The 20,428-nt window shown below is 39.5% G+C and overlaps 1 protein-coding gene across 4 annotated transcripts in view; it reads left to right on the plus strand.

Annotated features, from left to right (window-relative positions):
* The window catches only part of Sugct (succinyl-CoA:glutarate-CoA transferase), a 737,591-nt gene that overhangs the window by 290,925 nt on the left and 426,238 nt on the right, over positions 1-20,428 (plus strand). For 3 of the 4 annotated variants that reach the window (XM_037205923.1, XM_028860083.2, XM_037205924.1), the window contains exons 10-11: positions 861-932; positions 15,686-15,783. In XM_037205923.1, coding sequence (XP_037061818.1) covers positions 861-932; positions 15,686-15,783 — 170 coding nt within the window. The remainder of the gene's footprint in view (positions 1-860; positions 933-15,685; positions 15,784-20,428) is intronic. The other variant, XM_037205925.1, reaches the window with a different exon arrangement.

Below are 20,428 nucleotides of genomic sequence, written 5' to 3' on the forward strand. Positions count from 1 at the left end.
CACACCTTTTAAAATTTAGTTTTGTTTATTTAATGTGCTTTGGCATCTTGCCTGCTTGTATGTCCATGTGAGGATGTCAGATTTTGGAGTTATAGACAGTTGTTAGCTGCCATGTGGGTTCTGGGAATTGAACCCCAGTCCTCTGGAAGAGCAGTCAGTGCCCTTATCCCCTGAGCCATCTCTCCAGCTTCTTTTCAATCAGTGGGGAGATAGAGGCACAGCTCGAAGCTGTTGCCCTCAGAAGCCCAAAAAAAGCCCTTAATCTTTAGGAGTCTTGACTCATGTAAAACTGAATCTTTGGCTTTGATGCAGGAAAGCATCAAGTCTGAAGCTGAGTTGGAATTTATTAAAAATACTTTGGAATAGATTTTAAACACAAGAGTTAAGAGAAAGGAGGGCACTATGGGAGAAAGTAGACACACCCAAGAGTTTCACTCCTTTTTTTCCTCCATCTATTTTTCTTACTGTTTATAAATAGTTGTACTTTTTGCTGTACAAAGTTCTACAAGTGAGAATGAAAACCAAGAAAACACAAAACTTTGAAATATCAAAAATCAATCTACAGTGTAGTGAAAGTAGAATTTCACATTATGAGACATTTTCTTAAATTTTTTTGTCACTTTTTTCCAACATTGTAGAAGTTAGTAGAAGAGCTGGGAAGCAGCTTGAAAGTCTTAAATGAAAAAAAAAAAAGATGCAGTTAATAAAAGATATGCACTAGGTTGCTGTTGAATTGATGAATAGCATCATTTAAGTATATTAAGCTTTCAATATAGAATTATCAGGAATTTAAGTTAATTTTCTGGTCTTGCCTTTGTACAGACATACATTTACATATGTATTTGTTGTATCTTTTTAAGACTTTTAAAACCAAGGACGGCTACCTTGTAATTGGAGCAGGAAGTAACCAACAGTTTGCTGTTGTATGCAAGGTAATCCATAATCACCAGAATGGGTGGATGGCAGATTCAACTGTTCATTTTTTTACAAATTGAGGGAGAGTTCAACTTTGCCTGACAGTATTGCTCAGTCGTAACTATTTCAGTTTCCTGTGTTAACACCTGAAAGCACACCATTTGATCCAAATGGTGAGGCATAAGTCTGGTAAACACTCCCCTTTCTTCCTCTCCTTCTTCCTTTCCTTTTTGCATTTTGTATGCTTATTTATGTGTGCATACCAAGTTATGCATGTTTAGGTATCCTTCCACCTCCTGGGTCCTGGAGAATTTTTGTTGTTGTTTTGTTCTTTTTTGATGTAGTATCTAATTTAAATGAGCAATTTTAACATAAAATTTTCTCAATTAAGTCTGGGAGGAGGGGACTGGACCTGCCTGGACTGAGTCTACCAGGTCGATCTCAGTCCTCAGGGGAGGCTTTGCCCTGGAGGAGGTGGGAATGGAGGGTGGGCTGGAGGGAAGGAGTGGGAGGGGGGAGAACAGGGGAACCCGTGGCTGATATGTATAACTGAATGGTATTGTAAAATAAAATAAAAAATTAAATCAATAAAAATATAATTATATCATTGCCCTTTCCTTCCTCCAATCCTTTTCATGTGTCCCTTCTCAATCCCTCTCGAATTGATGGCCTCTTTTTTTTAGAAGGATTTTTGGTCCTGGAACTTTTCTGCTTTCCTCTCTACCTCCCCCATTCCTCCCCTTCCTCTATATCATATTTAATTAGGCATAATATAATTGAAGTATTTACAAATTAACTTTATATTCTGCTAAAAATTTTAAGGCTTTTTCAGTTAGCTTTGTTTAATGAATAGCTTTCTGTGGGATTTGTGCTTAAATATTTTAGGAGTTAAAGTTATATTTGAAATATTCCTTCTCTGCAGGGTCCGAGAAAGCCTTGAAATACTTGGACCAATTTAGGTTAGGAATATGCTAAATTTTCAGCCTTGCCTAGACAGTTTTTAATGTTTTCATCTTTTATCTCGATTTTAGATCTTCTGTTTTAAGACCTTTTTAGAAGTAAAGTACAGAATTTTGAAAATTTCAAAGTGTCACTTCACTTTCACTAGTTTAAATCCAAGAAATATAAGCTAGTTAAGATATACTTGTTTTTATTTTTATTTGCTTTTTGCACACAAAGGTTTCACCTATCAAAACCTTTTTCCTCCCTGAGAAAGGATTAGATTTTTACCACCTGTGTGACCATACACTTTCTGTCTTATTAAGGATTCCTGAACTCCCTAGAGGATTCATTTTCACTATAGTGGTTAGCTTCCTATGTACAAGAATTATTTATTATGGTGTCTCTTTTGTGTGAGAGGTTAACAAGCAGAGCTCAAAGCCACAGTGCAGAGGTGGGGAGTAGCCTCGAAAAAGTGACCAGTGGCGATTGTTCCGACTTCAGGAAGAGCTGGCACAGCTGAGGTGGAAGGGGGAAGCTTTCGTAATTGTGACTCGGGGAGTGTAGAGAAAATTGATTCCAACATTTGATCTGGGATCAAAGAACCTTTATTACAAATGGTCAGCTTTAAAAATATGAAACATACGGAAACTGTTGCCTGTGAAGTCATTTACGTACTCAACTGCAGAGATGGAAACTGCAGCTCTACTCTAAACAAGTACAGATTTGCCTTCTGTGCCATATGTTTGGAGGCCCACCCCCAGACCCTGCCCCTCTCCCTCCCTGTCCTGCTCCCTCTCTCCCCAAGTTCTTCATTGTTTTGTTTTGTTTTTTAAATTTTTGATTCATTTCTGCTGATTACTCTGAAATGTTTAAACTTCTTCATAAGTATCTATAAGAACACTTTTTGAAAAAGACCTTTACTTCAAAGCAGAATATTTATTACACATTTTAGTACTAAAATATGACTTACTGTTATGATATGCTTGCACATTGCTTCAAAAGGGAGACTGTCATAGGGCCTTAGATAATGGCATATTTGACTTTGATTTTCCCACATGTGAGTTAGGAATGATAATCCCTGCTATGAGCCATCAAAGCAGTGCCTGTAAAAATTCTGAGACCTTGGAGGAAATGTGTGAAGGGTTTCAGTGTTTTGTAGGTCATTTGCTGGATTTGCTGAGTGAGTGCTGCAGTTTGATCGACATTTTCAATCGTTGTAATTATGCCATGCCATGTAAACTTATACAACACTTCTTTTCATCCAAGTTAGTAAGTTTTGCATTTCTACTTGAATACAAGCTCTCTTTTCTTACCAGCAATACATAAAGAATACATTTCTAGCTCTGTTTCACTCACACTTACCTGTTAGGGATGGGTTCATGCAAACAAGCCTCACAAAAGTGGGCCCAAGTCAGATTCTTTAGGAAAGTCACAATAGCTCTGCCTCCTAGGAAGGGAGGTGGCAACTGTCAGTGATGAATGGATGGGAAAGTAGAATTTGATATACTGGCTGACTAACACATTTTGAGAAGGAACCCTATTAAGAAGTCCTGATTTTCAGGGTCCAGAGTCAGAGCAAAAATTCTAGGCTTGGGGTCAGAAATATACTGCTACATATAACGTGAACCTTGGTTTGTGACAATTTCTATTTTATGTTCCTTAACATGATGCAAAGGAGCAGGGAAAGTGAGCATATGTAAGCTATTTTAAGCTGATTGATGCCAACATTTATGACTATTTCTATTTGAAGTATATTGACATACTCTTTATAGTCATTTAGACTGATGGTTTCCTTCACTGGGTACAGAAATGCATTGGTTTTCAACTTTAATATGCATAGAATCTCTGATATTCACATTCTCAAAGATTTGACTTTGGTGTGTTTGAGGTAGGGCACAGGAAACTTCAACTTTAATAAATTCTGTACTTGATTTAAGTGCAGGTGGTCTGGGTATATTATAGCATGATTCATATGGGCTTTATGAGTCTTGCTTCTAGTCAGGTAACCACTGGTAAAGTACTTAATCTTCTCTAAGCATCTGTTTCCTTCTGTGTTCAATGTAGATTGTAATATACAACTAATCCAACTTATAGATTGTGGGAATTATAAGGGTTAGTTACATAAGCAAAGTGGAACATGTTCCTAGCTCACAGGAGGCACTTATTAACTGGCCTCTAAAATTTTAGGTATGATAATTCTGGTTCTAGGACAGACCCAGGTGACACACTTCCTTTTGCCCCTTTAACATAGGCCTGTGATAAGAAAGACCTGAGCACTTAAGACGGGGACTCTGCTTGAAGACTCTATGAGTAAACAGTGGGGGAGATTAAAGAATATCAGAATTTGAAGTTATTGTAAACTAGTAGCAGATCTACTGAGTTTCCTGTCTGGGTAATCTGTTACTTCAATTCAATGGAGCCTGAAGACTAAGTGTGGGCACCAGGCAAGGGAGCTGAGCTCCAGAGTTGCTCTTACTTTCTGTACAAGGAGAATCAAAGCTGAGCTGTGGTCTCCATACAGAGATCCTTCATTTTCCCTCCTCTATACTTTCTTCTGTGCTAGCTGCTGAGCAATCCCAGCAGTTTGGAGGGCAGAGGCCACACTGAGGAAGAGAAACTTCTTCACGGCTCAGCTCAGTCAAACAAAGGAGTGAATCTGTTGCTGTTGACCTGTGTTCTGGCTGTTTGGCTTCTGACTTAAAAGTGCACTGAAAGTAGGGTAACTAAAGAGAAAGGCTGCAGAGAGAAGGGCTGCAGAGGACTGCAGAGAGAAAGACTGCAGAGAGAAGGACTGCAGAGAGAAGGACTGCAGAGAGAAGGACTGCAGAGAGAAGGACTGCAGAGAGGAGGACTGCAGAGAGGAGGACTGCAGAGGACTGCAGAGAGAAGGACTGCAGAGAGAAGGACTGCAGAGAGAAGGACTGCAGAGAGAAGGACTGCAGAGAGAAGGACGGCAGAGAGAAAGGCTGCAGAGAGAAGGACTGCAGAGAGAAGGACTGCAGAGAGAAGGACTGTGGAGGACTGCAGAGAGAAGGACTGCAGAGAGAAGGACTGCAGAGAGAAGGACTGCAGAGAGGAGGACTGCAGAGAGAAGGACTGCAGAGAGGAGGACTGCAGAGAGAAGGACTGCAGAGAGGAGGACTGCAGAGAGGAGGACTGCAGAGAGAAGGACTGCAGAGAGAAGGACTGCAGAGAGAAGGACTGCAAAGGGAAACAGCTTTGAAAGTGTTTGTGAATTTCTGGGCTTGCACTTGTTCTACATATCCACTGACCTAATCCAAATTATGGCACCAAGCATGCTGAGAGCAGAATCAACAGGCACCTTCATGTCCAGTTATAGTGTAACTATTAAGGGGGGGCACAGGCAAGACAGATCCTAATGGTACTGCAAAGACTTGGAAATTGAACCAATATTAGATCAAAAATATATGGGAAGTGTGATGAAATTTCTAGCCTAGACCTAAGCAGGTAAATTTCTCTTCTAAAAACAATAGCATCAGAAAGTCTCTGTAGGATTTAAATAAGACTCAGAAGTTCTTTATTATTATTTTTATTTATGTGTATATGTGTATAGCTTCTTGTCTGTAAGTGTACCAGGTGCATGTAGGTACATGAGGAGGCCAGAAGAGGGTCTCAGAAACCCCTGGAATTGGATTTACAGGTGGTTGTGAGCCTTTTGATGCTAGTACAGGGAACCAAACCCAGGTCCTCCAAAAGACAGCAAGTACTCTTAACCCCTGTGCAATCTCTCCAGCCTCGATTCAGAAGTTCTTAGTACAATGTTTAAAATGTCTGGGATAGTATCCAAAATTATTCAGATTATGAAGAACCTGAAATTTCACAAGAAAAGATGAAAATAAATATATACCAATATCAGGACAACACAGATTAATAATAATTCACAAAAAATGTAACACAGCTGTTTTAAAAATTCTAATACAAGCATTTAAAGCCAGGTGGTAGTGATGGTGGTGCATACATTTAATCCTAGCACTTGGGAGGTAGAGGCAGGTGGATCTCTGAGTTCAAGGACAACCTGGTCTACAGAGTGAGTTCTAGGAAAGCCAAGGTTACACAGAGAAACCCTGTCTTGAAAAAAACACCAACAACAAAGGACACATTATAGGCACTGTAAGTAAATGGGAAGGTAGAAGTGTTTAGCAAAGACATTGAAGATTTGAAGGACCAAATGGTGCAATGTCATTTGCATGACTTTATTGTGGGTAGTGAGGCATGCAGCTAAGGCTCAGCTGTCTTCCAGAAAGAATGTTCTGCACTGGGGGAAAGACATGCAGATGTTCTCCACTGCATTAACCTCTGATTTGTCAGGAAAAGGAAGACAAAAGGGAAGATGGGATAAAGTTATTTGCATGCCATTTCTTACATCTGGTAGGCTACAAACAAGAGTTTAAATTATGTCTGTACTAAGGAACATTTCCTGGAATGCAAAAACTTGTAACCTGTAACCAGTAGGAAGAATTGGACAGTGAAGAGAAACAAAATGAGGTAGAAGTTATGAATGATATCTCTGAAGTCAGACATTTTAACATAGAGGGCAGGAGAATCTGTGATTCAGCAAGAGGATGGAGACTTTCATAGTGGACCAGTATAAGAAACTCTGTTTCTTATGGAACACTCAGCAGCTGAGGTGCTTGAATTAAGAATGACTTTTATTACTATTACTATTATTATTATTATTATTATTATTATTGTGGGGGCAAGGTTTCTCCTTTTAGTCATAGCTGTCCTTGAACTCTGTAGACTGGGCTGGCCTCAAAGTCAGAGATCCGCTTGTTTCTGCCTCCCAAGTGCTGAGATTAAAGGCATGCACCACAGTGCTCAGCAGAGAATGACTTTTAAACAGTGAATCTCTCATAACCTGGTTTGTGATGCTGTGACACATGGGGGTGGAATGGATTATTCTGAGTTCAGTGAAAGTAGAGAAACTGAGTAATGAAACTTCCCATCCCTCCTTAGCATAGAAACTGAGAAAAACTAAGAAAATCAGTTCCTGATGCACTGGCTCATAGGAGTAACTAGGGGTATTTAATTATTTTCAACTAAGAATCCAATGGATGTTAAGGACTGGATATCAAATGGAGAAAAGGCAGGTATATTACCAAGAGAATGAGGCATGAGAGAGATCATGTTTGATGTCAGTACATTCAGCTGGATAAGACTGTGTGTGCACAAGAAAGCTAAGAAAGAGATTGATTTGGTAGGTACCTCAAAGCTAGTATGGAGCTTTAGTGACTTTGCCAAACTCCATGGTGAGAGGTGATCTTTATGAATTAAGAAAGGCTTTGGTAGATCTAAATTATTTAGACAACCATGTAAATTGATTTCCAAAAGTTATAAAACAATCAAGAGGGGATGATAAAAGGCAGCAGACGTGTCACTTGAAGGTAAGTATGGCAAGGTTTGTATCAAGCCAAAGTTCCTAAGGAAAAATTTGACAGAAAACCAAAAGCTATGCCACTGAGGTTCTGGAAGGCTCTAAGATCTGAGCAACAGTTTACAGAAGACATAAATGATATAAAAAAAGTCACAGGTCAAAAAGATTAAGCTTGACCAAGAGCTAACAAATTGGTCTTGAGTATGCAGCAATGTACATGTCTCTCTTGCAATAAAGGTGGAGATTATTCACCCAACCCAGGCCCTTTCAAGTATGGCCATTGCTAAGACAAGAGCCAGTGTTGTCCCAGAGCCTGTCAGTGCTGAGAAGCCCCACTTCGAAACACCAGCATGGCATGCCAAAGCATGACCATGACTCCCTGGGCCTGAGGTACACTGGATATCTCAAGTTGCTCCCGCTCTCCAAGGATATCAGGGGAGGGGAGATTGACCATAGTCCTGCAGCAGCACTCCAGGATGAGGAGGCCGCTTGGTGTATACGAAAGAACTGTGGGCCATGGATGGCTAGATAGAGTAGTATTTTTCATCTGTGGTTGCTGTATCCAGCATTGCTCTTTTATGAAACAACTGAAACAAGTTTTGAGATGTTTCTGTTTTATATTGAACTTTTTTTGTTGGAAATTTTCTTTTCGTCCCACATAATCTGATCACTATCTCCTCTTCCCCAACACCTCCCAAATTCTTCCTGTCTACCCACCCACCCAACTCATGCCCTTTCTTTCTCTCTATAGAAAACAGACAAACCAACCAAACAAACCATAATAATAAAAAGAAGAAAAAAATTAGAAATACATACACACACAATCCATAAAACTACAAAACCAGAAAACATACTATATAAGAAAAAGGCTAGAAAGACAAAAACTTCCCAAACAAATCTATATGAGACCAAAAGTCTACACAAATACCATTGAATTTGTTTTTTTTCTTTTGGTCGTCTACTGCTGGGTGTAGGACCTACTTTTAAGTGTGGTTAATATAGCCAGGGAGACACCGTTAAAGAGAACTAATTTTTCCTTTGCAAGCAGATGTAAATTAGATATATCTTCTTGGATAGGGATGGTAGCTTGTGTCCACTTCCTCCTCCCAGCACTGGGACTCTGTCTGGCTTGAACTTACACAGGCCCCATGCATGCTGCCACAGTGTCTGTGGGTTTATATGTGCATCAATCCTGAGGTCTCTGGAAGACACTTGCTTTCTTGGAGTTATCCACCCCCTCTGGCTCCTACAATCTTTCTACCTCGTCTTCCACGTAGTTCTCAGAGCCCTGATGGTAGGGGTTTGATGAAGACATGCCATTCAGGACTGAGTGTTCCAAAATCTCCCACTTTCTGCGTATTATCTAGTTGTGTATTATATTAGATTTTTTTATGATTAGCACATTTGTTATTTTTTCATATATACAATTTTTGTTTGTTTTTTCCAATTTATTTTTTCCTTTTTTTGAAAATATTTTTTCTCTCATAATGTATTCTGATTATGATTTCTCCTCCCTCTATTCCTCCCAGCTCTTCCCCACCTCTTATTCCATCTGAATCCATCCCCTTTCTGTCTTTCATTAGAAAACAAACAGGCTTCTATGGAATAATAATAAAATGTAATATAATCAGATAAAACCCAACACATTAGGATTGGATAAAACAAGCAAACAGAAGAAAAAGAGCCCAAGAGAAGGCATAAGAAACACAGATACCTACTCATTCACACACTCAGGAATCCCAGAAAAACACTAAACTGGAAGCCATAATATATACACAAAGGACCCATAGGGTAAAAAAGAGGGAAGAAAAAAATTAAATTAAAAAAAATGATAAAACATTTAAAAAGGAAGAGTCCCGAAACAACATGAGACAAGGACCCTCAAAAATGCCATTGAGTTGATTTTCTGTTGTCCATGTACTGTTGAGCATGCAGCCTACCCTTAAGAGTAGTTTGTTTCCCCAGTGAGACTCTTTTCTAATGTTTCTTTTTTTGTATCTCATTAGCCAAGATGATGTGACAATTGGAATAGATGACAGTAGACCCTTATAGAACATACCCATCCTCTTTAAAATGTTTATTTATATAATTATAACCTTTGATATTTCTTAGTTATTTAGAAAAGTATCAAGATAAACAGTAAAACAGAGTTTGAGCAAAGATGTCATTGAAGGCAGAAAAGGACTCTCAAGAACCAGAGGTTGGATGAAAATCCTACGCCATGGCCAGGTTACTACTATTCTATTAATTGTTGACCAGGGAGGCTCCTAAGGCTCTACAAACCATAAAGGCTATTACTACCACCATTGGTTACAGGCTACAACCAGGTGGCAAGTCCATGTTGTTAAAGACACTGCATGCTTTTGCTACAGGACATAGAGAGATCAGGTTGAGACCAAACTGGAAGCTCTCACCTATTTACTGGCTTTCTTTTGTAGCATGAATCTTAAAGGTTCTTACTAATAAAATCAAACCTGAGCCAGGTATTGGGGTGAACACTGGAAGATCAGAGAGACAAAACAAGCCACAGCTATCTCACCTTGCCAATTCCTCAGCTGGTTCTGTGTCCTCAGGTTGGAAGCCTCTGAGTCCTCATCCGGAATGAATCTCAGCTGAACTGTGTTGCTCCAAAGCCTGAAAGCTTAACCAGCCAAATGCTTAACCAGGCCAAAATGCTTCTAGTTTCTCATCTTCACGCCTTATATATCTTTGTGCTTTCTACCACCACTCTCTGGGATTAAAGGCGTGTGTCACCATGCTTGGCTGTTTCCAATGTGGCCTTGAACTCACAGAGATCCAGAGGGATTTCTATCTCTGGAATGCTAGGATTAAAGGTGTGAGTGCCACCATTTTCTAGCCTTTGTATCTAGTGGCTGTCTGTTCTCTGACCCCAGGTAAATTTATTAGGGTACACAATATTTTGGGGAACACAATATCACCACATTCTTTAGTGCCAGGAAGCACTATGTAGGTTACTAAGGGAGAATTATTACCAATAATCCTATTCAGTTTTAGACACTGTTTATTACAGCCCATCAGCTTGCCTGATACGATGTGCTTGCTGGTACAATAGTGACAAGACTATTATGTTCTAATATGTTGCTTTCTGATTGGAAGGAAAAGCTAAAAGTCAGTGGTTTGGAAGGTCATTGCTATTATTTGATAAATAGGTGTGACATTCCTGTCAAATAGTATCCCAAATATTTATATTTAGGTTCATAGATTACTACAGCTAATGGTCCTGGGGGGGGGGACTTCTTTTTTCAGTGGGTAGTATGCTGAAAGACTGTTCTTTTTTTTTTTATTTATTTTACAATACTATTCAGTTCTACATAATAGCCACAGATTCCCTTGTTCTCTCCCTTCCTGCCCCCCTCGCCTTCCCCCAAGCCCACCCCCCATTCCCACCGCCTCCAGATCAAGGTCTCCCCCGAGGACTGGGATCGACCTGATAGACTCAGTCTACATGATCTACATGAACAGCCTGGACATGAGTGGGAGCAATGAATGGCGAGGGTCGAGGGAAAGAGAGCGGGAGATCCTAGCTGGATCAAGAAAAGAGAGGGAGAACAAGGAATAGGAGACCTTGGTAAATGAAGACCACATGAGAAAAGGAAGAAACAGAGAGCTAAAGAGGCCCACGGAGATCCACAAAGATACCCCCGCAAAAGACTGCTGGCAATGGCCGAGAGACAGCCGGGACTGACCTACTCTGGTGATGGGATGGCCAAACACCCTAATAGTGCCATAAACCCCATCCAAGGACTGAGGAATCTGGATGCAGACATCCACGGCTAGGCCCCTTGTGGAGCGCTGGGAGTCTAATTAGTGAGAAAGAGGAGGGTCTTTCTCACTAATTAGATATGAGTGAGAATTGTTGAAACCAAGGTTGGATAAAGCACAGGGACAAATAACCAAATGAATGGAAAGACTGTTCTTAAAAATTAGTGGCAGTCACTGTGGTAGTAGTGGCGTATATTTAGTCATCGATGGATTAAAATAATCAGACATGTATATCACTCCCTTCCAAGCACAGGAAACAGTCCAGAAGATGGAACAGAAAGAACCTAAAAGACAGAGCAGTTGTTCTTAACCTTCATAATGCTGTGACCCTTTAGTACAGTTTCTCATGTTGTAGTGACTCCCAACCATAAAATTATATTATTTCTACTTCATAACTGTTATTTTGCTACTGTTATGAATTGTATATAAATATCTGATATGCAGGACATCTGATGGGCAACCCCCAAAGGGGTTATGACCCACAGGTTGAGGACTGCTGAACTAGAGGAAGGGACAGAATGTTATGTAGCAGTTTTCTCCATATGGAAACATTACTTCCTGGAGGGAGGTAGGAGGCTTACAAGAGTCAGGAATTGAACAAATCAAACAAGGCACAGAAAGCGACTGAAGCATACAATACTCAAGAAGCTGATGGAAGATGTAATATTCATAGGCCTCTCCCAATGTCATATAAATGACAATTACTGGGATTAAGAAACTCTTCAACCAGATGAGCTACTTGCACACCATGTAGGGAGTTCTGGACACATAGCCTTCCTGAATTTTTGGCAATTCAGAGGCTTTTGAGTCACCCGTGGTTTTACAGTAACTCTTCATTGCTCTATATGTTTCTATAAGTAGCCTATTAGTTCATAAACTCGATTTCTGTGGAATCATTTCTTTGATCTGTTGTGGGTGACCTATAGCAGGAATCTTAAAAGTTCTTATTAATAAAATCAAACCCGAGGCGAGTTATTGGGGTCCATGCTGGTAGAGCAGAGAGACAGAACAAGCCACAGCTATCTCACCTTGCCGGATCCTCAGCTGGTCTTGTTTCCTCCGACTGGAGGCCTCTGAGTCCTCATCCGGAATGGGTCTCAGCTGAATTACTGCTCAAAAGCCTGAAGCTTAACCAGGCCAAATGCTTAACCAGCCAAAAGCTTCTAGTTTCTGGTCCTCACACCTTATATATCTTTCTGCTTTCAACCACCACTCCCTGGGATTAAAGGCTGGCTTTCTGGGATTAAAGGCGTGTGTCACCATGCTTGGCTGTTTCCAATGTGGCCTTGAACTCACAGAGATCCAGAGGGATTTCTATCTCTGGAATGCTAGGATTAAAGGTGTGAGTGCCACCATTTTCTAGCCTTTGTATCTAGTGGCTGTCTGTTCTCTGACCCCAGATAAATTTATTAGAGTACACAATATTTTGGGGAACACAATACCACCACAGTGACCTATCTGGGATAAATAGGCTCCTAAACTGTCATTTGTCTGTGTTTTACACAGTGCTGGCGCTTGCGTGCCACAAATCCAGTGTCCCCGGGCCAGGTGAGATATACCCACTAGGGCAATAGTGGCAAGATTGTTTATGGGGTAACCAGCCACACTAAATATTAGATTTGAAGCCTACTTCATGGGAAGGGATTCATTCTTGGTTCTGTAAACATGGCTAAAACACATTACAAGGGAAGTCATCGACTCAAAGGGGAAATCTTTTGATTTGTTTTGTTAAGTAGTCAAGTTGCCAAACCACCACCATCTAAATATTTATGTTTATATCCATAGAGCAGCACTGCTTCCAATCTTGGTCAGAGAACCTTTTGACTGCAGTGGGTGCTGATTAATGTAGAGACTTCACCTGTTCAAAGTGTTGAACGTGATTATGAGTGTTTATCCATAGATGAGATACATTGTTCCCCCACAAAGCTCAGGTAACAGTCTAGAAGAGGAAGAGGAAAGAATGTAAAATCCCAAGAATGGGGAAGAGTGTTATGAAAAACACTCTTCTCTACATGACATAGTGTACACATTCCAACTCACAATAGCAATGGTTACCTGCACAAAATCAAGCCAATTAAAAATTCTGGCAGGGAGGAGGCTCCCACCCCTAGCTAAGGAGTTAATGTCAGTTTGTGACTACTGGGGACAAGAGAGTTCCTCTTCTTTGAATTGTGGCCACATTGAGTGTTGTCAATTGCCCTTTGGATGACCCCACACCCAGTGGTATAATGGTCCAATTTTGGACTCAGTGAGTTATAAGGAAAATGAGAGATTGAATATGGACAGGAGATAGGGTGGAAGAGGGAATTGGAGGGAGGGACTGGGAAGTGGATATAATTAAAAGGCATTGTACAGTTCTGTAAACTTTTCAAAGAATATTAAAAAATGCAAAAACAAATCACTGATGATGTTTAGAATGAAAGTAGTTTATTCACTGCTGGTAAGAATGTAAGTTAGTCAAGCTACATTTTTTTTCTAATCATCACACATCAGTTCTGCCCACTGTTAATTTCTTATGAAACAATGACTTTTGTGTTTTACATTATGACTGACTTCCTAAGATATTTTATTGTGCCGGGTGGTGGTGGCGCATGCCTTTAATCTCAGCATTCGGGAGGCAGAGCCAGGCCGATCTCTGTGAGTTTGAGGCCAGCCTGGGGTACAGAGTGAATTCCAGGAAAGGTGCAAAGCTACATAGAGAAACCCTGTCTCAAACCCCCCCCCAAAAAAATTATTGTCCATTATTTATTTATGAAGATAATCCATGATTGAATTCTATGCTCTAACCAGTAAATCCACTTCAAGTATAATGAGACTGGCAAATTAAAGTAAGAGAATGATAAAGCACAAAATCAAAGCAGAGATGCCATAAAGAAAGTTGAAGTGGGGCTGTCATGGCAGTGGCTGAGTGTCACCATCTCAAACCTTTTTGTATCAAGACCCTGTTCAAGGAATTGCCTAGCATCTGCACTGGCAGAAGGGTATGTAGTGGTCTGAACTTGACAGTGTTTACTTTTCTTTTATCTAAAAGCCATGTTCTAATAATACTTTAAAAAATATTTATTATATTTATTTATTCCTTGTGTGTGCACGTGTGTGTGTGTGTGTGTGTGTGTGTGTGTGTGTGTGTGTGTGTGTGTGCCCCACCATGGATGTGCAGGTTGGAGAACAACTGTTGAAGCTGCTACAGAATGATTCCCTTCACTGCCCTTGGTGCTATCTGTCTAGACAGCCAGGAGAGCTGAGGACAGATGTATAGTTACTTTGGCCCACAAATTTGTATGAGGTTTGAAAAATGAAAAGTTTTCTAACTCAAATGCAGAGGACACAAGGGCATCCAAGCCCTCCTGGAAGAGTCACCTGGTGTCTTCTTATGTAGCTAACAGTAGCATGCCTTCTATGCAGCCTGAATTGCAAATCTGGCCTGTTACTTAGGGGAAGAACTTGTTCTCCCTTGAAGATTTACTCTTTAGAAGGAGATTTGTGACTCAGTCAGGCATTGAGACCAATTCTAGGATCAGGTGTAGTGACAGGGATGTTTCTGGAAGGGACACTGTATGCAGTATTACCTTTTAAAACCTTTAGAGTAATGCTGCCTTTAGGGAGAAGTGAGTGGCAGGTGTAAAAGAGGAATCACCCCACTGGGATGGTCTTGACTGTGGGGAGTCTTCACTGCTTCTCTCTCTTTTGTAAGATGACTAATGGATTGGTTTTATTTAAACTATGGGAAACAAGTGAAACCTTTAACTGTTTATATTGAAAGCAAACCCATTAATAAAGGTAGTCAGGCTTTCTGCAGGGCACCTGCCTTGCCCCCAGCCCAGAAATACTCTTTGTGACTTTCCAGCACAGCTGCCAAACTCTTGTCTCCACACATTCTTGTCCTTTTCCTTCCAAATCTACGTGGTACTATCATTATGGTCTTGTTAAAACTACACAAGATCCAAAGACATTTGCTCCATAGATTTTTCCTTTAGTGAGAAGCAGCAGAGGAGGAAGTATGTAACAGCATTTGTAGTCAGTGTTCCTTCAGGGAGACATACTAAAGAAAAATAGTGACACTCCTGCAGGAAGAAGGTCTTTTCATTTTATGTTTGAACGGTTAGAATTTGGACAAATACATGTGTTTTTCCTTTATTTTTGCACCTTATACAATATCCTGAATAGGGCTACTGGGATAGATTATATCATTTTATTAACATGTGGAACAAATAGGTCTGTGCCCCTAAGATAGATGTTGACTGTAGGTTTTATATAAATGAATGTAGGCACTTAAGGTTTTTTTTGTTGTTAGATTTTAGGCTAGTTTTATCTAGTTTTGGAACTTTGTCCACATTCCTTTAGGTAAGACTTTTTCTGAGGATTTGATAACTTGTCTTTATCCATATATATATTATGGACATCTGATAACTTGTCTGTGCTTCCATATATAGGCATATATGCATAAATATAGTAAAGCACTCTCATATAATTGGCAAGACTCACTCACCAATATGATTCTTTCAGTTGTGTGTTGCTGCTTCCATCCCCTTGTAGAGAGGGGTGAAGACAAGAAAAAAAAGTGAGAGGCAGATCTTGAATGCTGCATCTAGCCAGGACCTAAAGGTATGTGAAAAACTTGTGAATTGTATCTATTTTTTTTCCTTTTAGGTCTTGAATTTGCCTGAGTTGATTGATGATTCCAAGTATAAAACGAACCATCTTCGGGTGCAGAATAGAAAAGAGCTTATTAAAATCCTATCTGCAAGGTAAGCTTGGACCTGATGCCTAAATGAATTATCTTGTCCTCATTGTGAGAGGCTTTGTGGGCCCTCTCTTTTTATATGAGTTTGTAGTTCTCTTTATTTCCAAATTGATTAATGAAAAGCCATCATAAAATAGTTTGTTGTTGCTAAAAACAAAACATTTGAAAGCATTTAAATGTCTTATTAAATACCAACTCCTAACAATGGTATAAACAGTCACAGTGACTTAAACTGGGTTGCTTCTTTGAAGTATGTAACTGTTTGGATTTAGCATATCATAAATTGCTAACAACAAACGCAACAAGAATTTAACATTAATTGTACTTTCACTCTGTTAAATGCTCTGTATATCATCTCATTTAACCCTTACAAGCATCCTGTGAAGTAGGTCCTGTTGTTCCCATTTTACAGATAAGTACACCCAAATATGTGGAGGTGAAATTAAGTTCATTAGATTTTCTGAGCCCTTGGTGTGAATGAGTTACTGTGATGGAAAATGCTTATTTAAGTAACGGGTTATTAAAGAGTCATATTAATTGAGTATTTGATTTCTAAATTTCCATTCATGTCATGTTTTACTTTTAGGAAACATATACCAATTTTTGAATTTTGCATAAAAAAGTAATCTAACTCTTTCTTATCAATTTGTTTGCTTCTAAATTTTTTAGTCTGTAGGAATAGTCTCTGTGGGATTTGTGACTCCAAATGCCTACATGTGTTGTCACCCAGTGTTGAAGATTTGCATTTGTTATGCCAATGACTTAAGGCTTTTTCAAATGACCATGTGATTTCATGTAATATAAACTGATTCTTAGAAAGCAAAGTCATGCTTATGATACTTTTATTTCCTTGTCTTGAATTTTGGGACCTTTCCATGAAATTCTGGATATTTATTTACCCATTTGTTCTTCCTGGATTTTAAACACTTCTCTACACTGTATCTCTTCCATGTGTCAAATGCTCTGTGTGTCAAGGGAGGATCTGTGTGTGGGTCTAATACACATAGAGTAGGAGAATGGAAAATGGGTGCCCCTTTCCTTATCAGTAGTTAAATATAATTCTGATTCTACTGCAAGGCTTCACAGCCCTTAATGATTAACCTTCCTTCACATGAGAATTACCCATTCATTTCTACATTTTGCCCCTTTGTCTCCTAAGCATTTTTAATTCATTTAATTCATTGATAGGATTTTTTCCTTTCACACCATGGTTACCAAATCTCAATAAAAGGGACTTGTGAGAATCTTATAAAAAGCTCTTTGATGGACTAAAAAATCATGCCCATACTGTGAGAAGAGTAGAAAAATAAACCCAGGCGGATACAAGTATCATCTTGTTATTAAATTGCCAGCATTTTGATAGCACCAGGACACACAAAATTAGAGTTTCCTGTGCCCTAAAACTTTTTAATTCCTTGATTAGTTCAGTTATAGAATTCTACTATGGAAGAATTTAAGCAGACTTTGATATAGAGAAAACCTTTTCCTTTTGACACCCACACATAGGAATTTAAGCATTTTGAACTCATAGAGTCATTATTTTTCTACTCTGACTCAAGAAGGAAATAGAAACATGCTGAAAGGAAGAATCTAAGGGTGGTCACAGAGAGGAACCTTGACTGGAGATTTTTCATAAAGGGTCCTCATGGTTTTTGTTGTTGTTGTTTGTTTGTTTTTTAAGACCAAGTTTCATGTTATTTTAGTGTGTTGACTTTTTTTTTGGTATTATCTTATGATTTTTATAATTTTCTATACTTCCATCTCATACCTTCTCATCCAGGGTATGTCAAATAGTGGGGAGCAGGAAAGAGTAGCATATTTATTCTTTCCTGCCTACAAGCACATCCTTTGTCTCTCTAAACAAGTAGGAGTGGGCACATTAATCTTATTTAGTGGTTAGCTTTCAGAAGTCTTTACAAATGCCTTGAAATTTGCCATTCTCATCATATGATCTACATTTTCCCCCAGTATTGTAAAACTTCAGTGGCTTTCCACAAATTACAGGCCTAAGCGCAGTATGTTCAGTTTGAAACTTAGAGTCATTCATAGTCTGACATCACCGAAATTTCCTGCAGTTTCCTATCCTATTTCAGTTGGAGGCCCCTGCTCTGGCCACACTCCCATCTTATGTCTTCTGTCTTCTTTCCAGAATTAACATTTTACCGAAGCAGTTGTAGCTGCATGGCTATTTCTACATTGCTATGAAGCCACTCTCTCCTTTTTCTTCCTGGGTTCCCTGACAAATGACAGCATCTTTATGAGAGAAAGTATCCAGTTTGTGTGTCATATCCAGGCTATAATCAAACATAAGCAAAATGGGCATGAGTTTTTGGGACAGTGTTGCTCAGGAGTATGCATTGTTCAGTATTCTGGTCTTGACCAAAAAAACTTTCCTTTCAGTCATTTCAGAAATTGTGAATCATTCGAAGTTTGTTCCATGAAAACAGAGACATTAGCTAGCAGGGAGAAAAGACTGCCTTTGCTAGATGCCAAGTTCAGGCCTGAGATATGCAATTCTTCTTGCTCTTCACAGATGATAATTCTGAAGCATAGGTAACATCTTAATTTTCAATTACTTCCAAGTGACCCCATGACCAAGGCACTTATAGAAGAAGTTTACCGTGGTCTTACAGTTCCAGAGGGTTAGTCCATGACCATCATGGTAGAAAGGCAGGGAGCAGGCATGTTGTCAGAGCAGTTCCTGAGAGCTTACATCCTTTCCTACAAGCAGAAAGCAGAGAGAGAGAGCTAACTGGGAAACTTTTGGGTTTTAAAAGCCCACCCCAGGGACACACCTCCTCAAATAATGTCACATCTCCTAATCCTTGCCAAACTGTTCACCAACTGGGGACCAAGCATTTAAATATATGAGCTAGATGGCCAATCTCATTCAAACCACCACAGGTTTTATATAAACAGTGAGTAGATAGAAAAGACATTTTAAGGACCACACTCTTTCCACATACCATATTTCTCACCCCTGCAGTGATACATAGTCACTTTGTAATTGTTTATTAATTCAGTATATACTTACTGGAGGCTCTTGCTTATAAGTTGTAAGCACTGGAGATAAGTAGGTAAGAGGAAAGTACATTATTAAAAGATAATTAGGGAATGGAAAAGATGAATACCAGAGGTTTGGAATGAGGGTGGCTTCATCTTCATACATTCATCAAGGGGGCCTGCCCAATAAAGTAAGATTTGAACAGAGGCCTGTAGGAATTGAGAGAAGGCAACCAGCAGAGACCTGGAAGAAGTTTCTAAGACTGAGGGCATGTGATGGAGTTCAAGAAACAGCTCATCAGCTGCTGTGCCCTAGGCTAGGAGAGCAAGGGGAAGGCTGAGGAGGGGGCACAGACATCAAAAGAGGTAAAAAGCAGATCAAAATAGACAGGCGTTATAAGCAGGTTGATGCTTAGATTGTGAAATAAGGGAATTTTGGGTTTTTTGGCAGGGGATTAGAAGATGGGTTTGCCCAGCAGCATCTTGTATTTTATATCTAACCTGAAGTGTCAAAGGGCAGTCTTTGTTTGGTAGAAAGTTCAAAGTATTCCAGGAACACCGAGCCAGTAAAACTTCCTTGTATTTCAGTGGAGAGGCCATGGGAACTCATGAGTTTCCATAATATGTTTTCTGTTACAGTAGCAGTAATCAGGACTCTGGTGAGGCCATTAAGGGAATGAATGCTGTTTCCATCTAGTCAAGAGAATGGGGACTTCCTCTGCCTTGAGGTGGGGGGAGCACCTGGTAGTCTAAAATATGCAAAAGGTAAGAGGTAATCCAGTAGGGCAGTAAATCACTTAGTTAAGAAACTACCTCCCAAGAAGGCAGGTTCAGTTCATGCCATGCTAAGGAGATGGACGGGATAATTATCCTCTTAGTTACCACACAGCTACTCTGAAACTCTGTTAGGTTTAAGTCTTGACTCAGGAAGAAACAGCTTTTCCTTTCTTTTCTTTTGGATATGGGCCAGGACCTAAGTGAACTTTTTCTAGTACTTTGGGCTTTTCACTCTTTCTCTTACGTTGCCTCCCTTTTGCCACATGGTTGCTTGCTGAACCTCTACACCTAACCTGGAAGTCATGGTGTTCTCGCTTCCTGTTTTCCATGTCCCTCCTCTTAGGCAGCTACTAAAGTTTACAGTGAAGCTGCCTTGTGGTTTTTCTTTCAAGTGCTAATAAAATTGTCATTGACCTTTTATCTGAATGATTCTTAAGTTCATTTATTAAGAAGAGTCAGAACCTAGAGAGGGACCCCAATTTTATTGGTAACCCAGTGTGATATCCAATGCTGGGCTCCCTTAAATTTTTCACTCACTCACTCACTCACTCACTCACTCACTCACTCACTCACTCACTCACTCATTTTTACAAACATAGAATACCTACTGAATACCAAGGACTGTTCTGAAAGTTAGGAAAATTGCATAAAGAAAGGCAAAATGCCCAGCTCTTCAGATGCTGACTTTCTAGAAGACAATTCTAGTGGTTGCCTTGAGCATATTTTTTCATATAATGGTTTTATTTTTAAATTTTTTTTTCAGCTTTAAAAAAGTATTACAACAAGAATGTGTTAACCATTTATTGTCTTTTCTTAATATATTAATATGAATGCTATATTTTTTCTTGTGTTTGCCAGTCCTTTTTAAA

Source organism: Peromyscus leucopus, chromosome 5, assembly GCF_004664715.2.
Source record: "Peromyscus leucopus breed LL Stock chromosome 5, UCI_PerLeu_2.1, whole genome shotgun sequence".
NCBI classification, from domain to species: Eukaryota; Metazoa; Chordata; class Mammalia; order Rodentia; family Cricetidae; genus Peromyscus; species Peromyscus leucopus.